The sequence below is a fragment of the Elephantulus edwardii genome, unplaced genomic scaffold (assembly GCF_000299155.1).
Source record: "Elephantulus edwardii isolate Elephantulus edwardi_28Jun2011 unplaced genomic scaffold, EleEdw1.0 scaffold00091, whole genome shotgun sequence".
Classification (NCBI taxonomy): Eukaryota; Metazoa; Chordata; class Mammalia; order Macroscelidea; family Macroscelididae; genus Elephantulus; species Elephantulus edwardii.
This window is the reverse complement of record NW_006399841.1, coordinates 1,750,754-1,761,264: the sequence shown is the minus strand read 5'-3', so window position 1 is coordinate 1,761,264 and position 10,511 is coordinate 1,750,754. Positions and strand designations below refer to the sequence as shown.

At 42.7% G+C, this 10,511-nt stretch overlaps 1 protein-coding gene across 1 annotated transcript in view; it reads left to right on the top strand.

Annotated features, from left to right (window-relative positions):
* Positions 1-10,511, top strand: part of ITGA9 (integrin, alpha 9) — a 341,099-nt gene that overhangs the window by 200,814 nt on the left and 129,774 nt on the right. Inside the window, exon 17 of the mRNA XM_006890656.1 lies at positions 4,585-4,661. Within this exon, the coding sequence (XP_006890718.1) occupies positions 4,585-4,661 (77 nt within the window). The remainder of the gene's footprint in view (positions 1-4,584; positions 4,662-10,511) is intronic.

The following is a 10,511-nucleotide window of genomic DNA, read 5'->3' as shown; positions in this document are numbered from 1 at the left end:
GATAGATAGATAGATAGATAGATAGATAGATAGATAGATAGAGATAGGTAAACACACACACACACTATTGTTAGGTGCTGTTGAATCTAATTCAACTCGTAGTCATCCTGCAAACAACAGATCTGAACCCTGCCCTATCCTGTGCCATTCTCATCATCTCTGACACACTTGTTGCAGTCATCATGTCAGTCTACCTGATTGAGACTCCTCCTCTCCTTCACTGACCCTCCGTCTGTCTAAGCATAATGTCCCTCTCCAAGGAAGCCTCCCTTGTGTGTGTATGTGTATATGTATATGTATATATTACCAAAACTCGTTTTCCTCAAGTCCATTTGGATTTGTAGCCCCCCTGTAGGACAGAGTAGAGCTGACCCACGGGGTCTGTAAGACTGTAAATCTTTATGCAAGCAGACTGCCACGTCTTACTCCTGCCGAGTGGTTGATGAGTTCAAACCACCAGCCTTCCCTTGATTAGCATCCAGATGCTTTAACCTCTGTCCCACCAGGACCCCTCACGTGTGTGTGTGTGTGTGTGTGTGTGTGTGTGTGTGTGTACTTGCATATGATTTTATGCTTGTTTTGTTGGAGAGAAATTCCACAGTGTTAGAGAACCTAATGGCTACACGAGCCAGTTTTGGGGACAGGAAATAGAAACATAAAAAGGAAGAGGAGCTGGGGTGGAGGTGGGGTGGGCGGGGAGAAGGGTGCAACGATGAATGAATGGAATTCCAAAATCTCTGCAGATTTTCATAGAAATGAAGAATGAATTAATTAATTAATCAACTAATTAATTAATTAGGAAGAGCAGCAAAGAAGATACATTTTTACAATCTACTGGTGCCTCCTCAGAGGCCTTCATACTTGCGAGCAGCGGGGGAGTGATGCTTTGGTTGGGAGTGAAGGATTCGATGAAGCTTTGTCTGTAATGGACAGTGTACTGGCTTTGGCCCTAACTGTCGTCCCCACATCTCTCAGGCCACTGTGTGGGTTTTCAGTTGACCATGTGCCAGTCTCTGAGACAGACACAGAGGAGAACTGGATCAATACAACCCTAGCCGTTAATGGAGCATAATGTTAGCAGGGAAATGAAGGTTGGACATGTAATAATATTGATTCTTGACAATCAAGGTGAGCATTAGAATGAGAAAGTATGGTGAACTTGAAGAGTGTAGGTAATTGGTGAGCTCGGGTGGCCTAGTGACAAGAAGCTGCACTGCAATCCCAGAGGTGCAGAAGAAGGAGGGGCAATCTCTTCCTGTACCAATCAGATCCAATTTGACAGTACACACACACACAAAATAAAATAAATTTTTTTTAAAAAGTGTGGGTAACCTTGTTGTCAAACAGTGCCAGTTCACCAGTTCATGAACACTCTGGTTCATGAACCATGTGTTTCAGTAAGCACGTAGGTCGTGCCTTCCAAATTCACACAATTCACTGACTTGATCTTCAGGGCCCCAGATAGTGTTCGGCCCCACAAGCCTGGGCAAAATGGAAAGCCACAGATGTTGCACGAAGGTGGAAGCCAGGAAAAAAGAGAGCTAAGAAAGACAGGTTTTGGTGGTTTTAAAGTAATGGAGGGAAAGAATGGAGGACACGGTAACAAAGCATGGAGTTAAGAAGCTTCAGAAGTCAGCTCTCCTTCTCCACAAAGATCAACTCCAACCGCTCTAGTGCTTCTCATCAGGGAGAGGGCCGCTGCAGGAGCCAAGAAGGCACCTCCCTAGAAAGAACAGGCTCCTGTCCAGAAAGAAAAAGCCATTGGCCAGAAGACGAGACCTCATAACCTCAGAAGGGTCAGAAGGCCCCCACCCACAAAGCACCTGCTCACAAGACAGCAGGCGAGTAAGTGCCAGAGCCTGTTGTAAAAGTCATAAAGTTTGTTTCTGACACACTGAGGGGGGAAGTTTCCAGCAGAGCCTGAGCCTGCCAAAGGACTCAGTGTTTATTTGCACATTGAAGGAGGAGAGGACATGAGTGAGGTGAAGCAGAGGGTGGGGACATTTGAGGATTAGCTGGTGGGAGGTGTCCCATGGTGAGAAGTTAGAGTCCCATAGTGAGAAGTTAGAGTCCCATGGTGAGAAGTTAGAGTCCCATGGTGAGAAAGTTAGAGTCCCATGGTGAGAAGTTAGAGAGCCAGCCGGAGACATGGCTCCCTGGAGATGCGAAGAAGACTGCATCGGCTCTCCCCGTCTGTCTGATATGCCACATGATGGGTTCAAGCCACGACCTTGTCTTCAGATGTCCCTCCCCGTACCCTTCATCCCCTCTCTAAGGTCTACTGTGAGCCATGAAAGGCTGTGACATGCATGGGGGAGAAACTATATAACCCACGAACAGAGCTGGGTTTTGTGGGACCTGAAACATACACAATTTGGAAGGAGAACTCTTTTAATGAAAAAAAAAAGTATATTTATAAATATTAATGCAAAGTAAGGTATCTGGATTGGGGCCAGTTCAGTAAGGGCCCCTCAAGCTTGAGTTTTATTAGCTTTGTGATAAAGCTCCTTTGGTTTTAGTTACTTCCTTTCTAAATCTTCCTGTTGTCTTCCTTTCATCTCTTCTGAGACAATCATGCTGTCCTTATGTCCCTTCCTCCTATTTCCCTCTCCTGAGGGGCCTCCTTGAACCCTCTCTGTGTGAGAGGAACAGATCACCTGGTACTGTATTCTGTGGAGAGATGGCATGTACAACAAAAATGTCTTATGTTGGAATTCACCTTGGTGGCGTCGCAAATAATATATCAGACAGCTAACCAAATGGTGAACAGATTGAGTTCTCCAGGTGTCTGTGAGAGAAAGATGGGTGATCTACCAAAGACTTCCAGCCTCAGAAACAGTGCTGGACAGTCACCACGAGCCTGAAACTGGCTCCGGCCCGTGGGTTTGCTTGTTTTGATTTTGTGCCCAGGAGTGTCCAAACGAACATGCCAGTTACTTCTTTTGCCCAAGACCTCCTTGAGTTTTTTCTTTTTTTGCTCACAATCAAGAGAAGGAATGTTGGCTGGCAGAGTTTATGCTGTTGAAAAGGTGGCAGAGGAGTATGAGTTTCCATGGGCAGAATGATTCTGTCTGGTTGGGTCTAGACAGTTTGTTGAGTGTGTTGACTCGGAGGGGCCTCCTGGAATTATCTCTGTGGGAGGGGAGGAGATCACCTGGTCCTGTATTCTGTGAAGAGAAGACAAAAATTACCAACATGAGCACTAACGTAAGGGTGTTTAGCAGTGGAATAAATAATCATTTGTAAATGCCAAAAGACTTTTCTCTCCAAATCCCCTGGAAATTATCAGAGTTGGGGGCGATGCCAGAGTGTCTATCAGTTCAGAGCACAGAGAAAGAAGCCTGCCATCCACAGAGAGCATCAACCAACAGTAGAGAAGTTGAGTTAGACAAGACTGAGGGAAGGACTTAGCACCTCCTGTACCGTAGAAGGAAGCCATTACTCTGCCCCAAATAGTGCTTCTGATTCCCAGGCTGGCCGCCAGATAGTCCCGAACTCTGGCCATTCCCTCAACCCTCTGGAAAATTTTTGGGCTGGACACAGGCCCCAATGTAGAGTGAGACCTTGGCTGGTGAGGGGGGCAAAATCTCTTAAACTCTATCATCACATCCCTCATTGAACAGCCTACCTGCCACATACTTTTCCTTTTGAAACAAAAAATTAGACTCTGATCCCATTGTGAATGTGGAACCAATCTTTGGTGTAGATTTCTCATCTTTTCCGGGAGAGTGAATAGAGAAAAATGACCAAACGCTAAGAATTTTCCATTCAACTGTATTAGCGTTCATCCATATCCAAGCCCATTTAGATGTAGTAGAAAGATAACTCCTGTGTCTCCTTCTTGAAAAAGTTCTGGTGGCCTAGTGGGTAAGAAGTTGTACTCCCAACCAAAGGCGTACGATTTGAATCCACCAGCTGCTCCCTGGGAGAAAGATGGACAGTTTCCTCTGTGTGATTTACAACCTCTGAAAAACTCCTGGAGGGTCAGTTTTGAGTCAGTTCCAAATTGACAGCAGCCAACAACAACTATGAACCCTTCCTTAAAAAAAACAACCAAAAACTACATGAAAGAAAGAGCATGTCATTGGACGAAGACATGAACCAAAATAATGAATTCTGTTGATTCTGACTAAGAAGGAGCCCATGTGGGCATAGGACTACCCGCATTGGGGTTGCAAGACTATAATCTTACAGAAGCAGGTTGCTAAATCTTTTATTCATGGAGCCACTGAGTTGTATTCAAACTGCCAACCTTTTGGTTAGCAGCTAATCACTTAACCATTCAACCACCAGCGTTCTTTAAAGTAAAAAAAAAAAAAATAAAACAAAAAAAAACCAAAACAAAACACCCCACAAACCACAAAACAGAAACACTTGTGACCTTAAGGGTGCCATTGGTTTAGGTTTCCTGGGAACCCCAGGACCACTCACTGTTCTGGGGGGGCTGAGTTCTCTTAGGTGGGTGTGGAGGGCTTAAAGGACACAGGAGAAGGAGTCTGTGATTTGCTGGAAGCTAAATTGGCTGTTGTTTATGCGTTTGTCCTTAGAACTCTGTACCAATCTCCCCGTGTCTCTCTCTCACAGACCGTCTTTGAAAGGAATTGTCGTTCAGAGGACTGTGCCGCCGACCTGCAGCTCCGGGGTAAACTGTTGCTCGCCAGGTACGTCCGTTATGTCACAACCTTGTTCTCAAAAGCTGGGTTTTCTTGACTCCAAGCCCACAACGTGATGTGGAGTGGGTGAGTCATTTCTGGAGGTTTAAAGGATGTGTGTTGTAAAACAATTTGAGCAGTAACAAATGGATGCTGCTTTGGGACGTGCATCAGAATATTAGTGGTGTTGCTCAGTTACTGTGTGCGAGGGGTTTTGCTGTATTTGCAAATTCCTCTTTAATGTGCTTTATGCATAAAAAGGTTCAGTTTGATGGGGAGGGGGTTGAGGGGGTTGAAGCTAAAGGTGAATTGAAAGAATTTGTTCTAATTTGTATTAGAATTTTGTAAATAAACTAATGAAAAGGGAAAAAAACACAGAAAAAAATAGACTCAAACATAATGACAAAAAGAAAAGGTATGCCACCTACTATATTGGAAAGCAAACATTGTTTTTGTTTTTGTTTTAACCTCTTCTGGAGAATTTTTTTTTACATGTATTTTGTTTTTATCAAACTTTTTTCCTTTTTTTAACTTTTTTCTATTAATTTTAATGAACGCTACAGAGACTTTGGATTTCCATTCATTCATTATTGCTTTTTTCTCCCTGCACCACCCCTCCTGCCCAATTTGCTCTTCTCTTTGAAAAGTAAAAGAAAATTTCTTCCATTGTTATACAGTCCCTCCCCTCGAGTGCACTCCGCTATGCAGCCTTAATTCTGGACACATGTCACGATAAAAATACCTAATATTTGACTGCCTTTAGGTATAAACCTAAAGTCAATTTTACGTAAGTAAAATTTGACTTCAAGATTGACTTGGGGATGGAACTTGCATAGAACTTCAGACTACCTATATTTCTAATTTCTCAGTGGTTGGGAGCAGAGTATTTTATCTTTGCACATTCTATTAAGTTGAGTCATAGGAAATTGCTCCGATTTGACAGTTTGGGGCAATTTTTTATTGTCCAACCTATGATTATATAAAGGTTTCTTTCTTTCTTTTTTAATCCACAATCAACAATGGCATCTGCTTTAACAAAAAAGTAATGTTCCTTAGGCAGGGGGGGCGGGGGGCGGGGAAGAAAGAAGGGCGGGCAGCAACCATGCTGGTGAACAATCGGAGAGGAGCCTCTTTATTATTCCAGGGTTTCCTCCTACAGTTTGTGAATCCCCTGAAGCTAAAGGTGAAGGTACAAGACCTCCTGTTTCCGCTCTGCCTGTCTTTTATTTCAGATTTCTTTTAGGATAAAGGTGCTGGATGTGGATCATTTAACTACTTTTCAGAGGATGGCTTCCTTTCGAAGCAATTCCTTCTGAAAGATTTATGTAACCTGGGGCCTTGAAAGCCTATCTGTGAGATTTCTTATAATTTCTCAAAACCAGTCACTGAGCTCTGATTACACATAGTTTGAAAGAAAAATCCCATTATAAACCAGTGATTACACTAGGACCCTGTACTTAGGTTGATAAATAATTTTTATCCATCAAAGGAAAATGATGCTAACATTTTAATTTCCGTTTATTGAAGAGAGACCCTTTCTGTCCCCGCCTCCCTCCCTCCCTCCCTTCTCTCTCTCTCTCTTCCCCCCACACACACTACTCTTCCTCCAAACCCTTAAGTATTAATAAGTATCACTTTTATTCAGAACCAGAGTGGTAGATGAAAGAAGCATATGCTTTGCCAGCCTTCATACATTACTTAAAACTCGTGGAGTGGATGTTGGGATTGTTTAACCTTACTGAATATGGTCTTCTGAGAGTATTGGGGAAACCAATTCTTTAAAAGGTTCATGAATTATTATCCCATTAACATCTATTTCAAATGGATCTTCCAAGAAATGTTTTAGGGACAAAGTAACATGAAGCAAAAAGAAATGGATTTGTTTTCTCTTGAGGGCGACGCTAACTGTTGGAAATTTGTTTTGGATCATAGACACTCATGAGGTTGGGAAATGCACACTTGATCCGTGGTTAAATGTTAGGTTAGGAACGCCCTCATCTTGCCCCTCTTTAGTGAACGGTCAGATATAGCTCTGATGAATTGTGCTTTCCTATGTTCAGATGTAAAATTTGACAGTCAGGGCTAATAAGGCACCTTATGGCTAAAGCTGCTTTCACTTCCTGAAACTGGACTTCTGAGAGAACTAGCAGCATCAATTCTTCTCTGCGGGGCCAGGAACAATAATCCTAAAACACCTAGTGTGGTGGCCAGAACCTGGAATTTAGTGGTCTCCATGGGTATCAGCGTGCTGTTGCCACCAAAATGTCACATAACAGCCACCCGACACTCAGTGGCTTGGACTGTTGTTAAGTGCTGTTGAGTCAACTGTGACTCATAGCAACTCTATGAACGTCCTGAGCCAACCTCCCTGACCGTGTTGTTCTGATCCCTGTCTCAGTCCGTGTCGTGGAAGCTCTTCCTCTGATGCACTGACTCTCCCAAGAATGCTGACCTTCCCTTGTCCTTTCCTCCTTGCAGAAGGCTTAACCTACACTCAGTCAGGCTCGTGGATCTGCAGGTGAGTTGAGCATCATCTGATCCAGGCTGGATTTAGTTGGCTCGTGATCGACTTGATCACGTGGCTGAGGGAATATTAGTCTAGGCTGGGCTTCGGGGACTCACTTGAGCTCTAACCCATTGCGTTTCATCGTCTGCCTGCGACTCATGGTAAAGGGCTATTGCTGATAGGTGCAACTGAAGTCATGTGACCCTGTGCAGGTGAAATGCAACAGAGCCCTGCCCTGCCCTGAGCTCACAGTCACTGCTGTATGGAAAGCCCCTTGTGCAGACACCAGGTCAGCCCGTCGCCTGGGGGACATTCCTCTTTTTCATGTAACCTGGTCATGCTTGTATCAGGGCATGGCAGAGATGCAAAAAGACAAATGGAAACATACAATAACTCTTCTTTCTTTTTTATGTATTTGTTTTTATTATTATACTAGCTTATTTGCAACATTAGAATACATTGTTTTCCAGAACAGATTCTTCTAATTTCCCTCAAGACCTCACCCATCAAACTGTACAACCCCATGATTAATCCCCCCCACAGCCCCAGGACATCCTCATCCCTCTGGTTCCACTCCCCCCATCCCCCATTGGATCCTTATACTCATTCTACAGTAAAGGTTTTATGTAATATTTGTCCTTGTAGGACAGAGTTCACTCAGCATAATGCTCTCCAGTCCCTCCCAAGTTTGGTAATAATTTATAAAATTATTTTTATAGTAATATACACACCGGTGTGATGTGTAGTAGTCTGTTGTGTGAATGTACCATAATTCTCAATCCATTCATTTGTGGTTGGACATCTGCGCTGTTTCCATGCTCTTGCGATGGTGAATAACACTAATGTGAACACTGGTGTACAAGTCTCTGTGCCTTAGTTCTCATTTTCTCTGGGTGTATTCCAAGTAGTGGAATATCTGGGACATATGGAATTTTATGTTCAGCTTTTTGAGGAGGCACCAAACTGCCTTCTAAAATGATTGTACCATTTTAAAATCCCAACAACAACATACAGTAACTCTTAAGGCACAGACTTAAACCTCACGTAGCCAAATCCCGAATCAAGGGACAAAATAATAGTCATGCACACACACACACACGTACATACGTGATGTCTTGCTTACAAAAGTTGTATACATAGTGTTTCACACTTTTCTTCTTTCACATTTTGTTTCACACAATCATTCCCATGCATTGTTGTTATTATCTTCCATTGAGTTGCTTGTGACTCACAGCGACCCTATGTACAACAGCCCTAAACCCTGCTCTACCCTGTGCTGTCTCTGACACACCTACCTCCATTACTCCAATCACTGAATCAATCCACCTCATCAAGGGTCTTCCTCTCCTGCGCTGTCCCTCCACCCTCCCAAGCATGACGTCCCTCTCCAAGGAATGAACACTCTTTGCAACATGTCCAAGGTATGTCAGATGGAGCTTCAGAATCTTTGCCTCCAAGGAACAGCTTGGCTTCACCCTCTCCAGGACAAACCTGTTTCATTCAATACTCTTCTGCAGCACCACAGCTCAAAGACGTTATTAGTTCTCCTTCTTTTCAATCCCATGCATTATGTTTTATAAAAGTAATCATCATTGGACCTTGCCCACCATTGATCCTTCCTATTTCCTTCACCCCCTCCCTCCATCCACCAAATTGTTCTTGACCCCTGTAGTGAGGGAACTTCAAAGTCACCTTGCTAAGGGCATGTGTATATGGGATACTTGAGACCAGTAAGGCAGTGTGCCACGTGAAGAACAGGACCACATCGTCCCTCATCCTGATGTTTTATCCTTTTTAGAGCTAAGTCTTTCTTGCAATTCTGTCTTCTTAGTACTTGGATGTGAGACCTCAGTATTAAGAGGTTTTCTGACTCTCAGGAACAGTGTCCTTGGGCTGACCTCTGAGCCTTGCTCAGGATGCATTTTATCCCAGGAAGTCTTAGTAAGTTCTCAAAATAGCCTTCTGGCTGGCTCCTTCATGAAACAAGCCTTTGCTATGCGCTTGGGGCCATGGCTATACTCAAAAGGGGCCATCAGAAAACATTCACTGGTGATTGGATAAGCAGGGGATTCAAAACCAAAACGATGAATGTAGTTACGTTGACTCTTTTCCAGATGTTTGAATGTTCACTATGCAGAGACGGGCACAATGGGAGAGAAGGATCAGTCAATAAACTATGAATGGAAACCACAGGCTGTCTTTGATTTAGTAGTTTGAGCCAGTGGTGAGCTGCCTTATTTACCATTGCTTGGTTTTTTATGCCATTGAGTCTGAACAGAATGACAGCTAGCTGATCCTCCAGTGGGTTTACAGAGGCAATAAATAACACAAGAGTTGATCGCCCAACTTTCATCTGTGGAGAAGCTGGTAGATTCAAACCATGTGCCTTTGCATTGACAGTGTAGATTATTATTATTATTATTAATTTTAATGAAAGTTTACAGAGACTTTGGATTTCCATTGTTGCACTTTTCTCCCTGCTCAACATCCCCCCACCCCCCAGTTTGCTCTTCTCTTTGAAAAGTGAAAGAAAAATTATTTCAATGTTATACAATCCCTCCCCGCAAGTCCGCTCCACTATGCAGCCTTCATTCTGGACTCCTGTCATGGCAATAATACCCAATCAAATATCCCTTTTAAACAGTTTTCTCTCTCATCTGTTTCAATGCAGTATACATCATTTATCCCTTCTTTCTCAGTCTTCCCCCAACCCCGAGGTCAGTCCCATTTTACAACAGTGGCAGAGAGTGCAGATTCTTAACACTTGGCTACAGAGCTCATAGTTACCGTAAGTTTACGGTCTCGTAAGGATAAATGAAGGTGTGTGAGGGCACTCAAGCAGTGTTAATCTGTAATGACTCCTCCTCTCCTTACACATTCAAATGAATAAGTGTATCTCTTAGCTATTCATGATATCATTTCCTTTTAAAAGTCACTGTCATATTAGTGATTAAACACAAAAGTGATGTTTGCCATTTTAGCAGAAAGAGATGAATGGTCTAATAAAATTTTCAGCTTTTCGTTATATACATTTTCTACAAAAAGAAAAATCTACATGTTCTACAACAAAGATAATTAGTCCATAAACTTACTTAGTAATTTCCACAATCAGTGTAAGATTTTGTTACTCCCCTGCAATAAAAAAATAGCATTAATCAGTTTTGCTGTAAATGTTCATCTTTTTGTTTTGATGATTATTTTATAATTAATAGTATCATTTTAAGTGAGCCAGCAAAAAGTTGTCCTAAGAGAAATGTAATAATCAGAAAACCAATATAACAGGAAATTACAATCTTGTCATTTAGATGGATCATTTATCTCCAGCATTTTTTAATGAAAAACACACTTTTTCT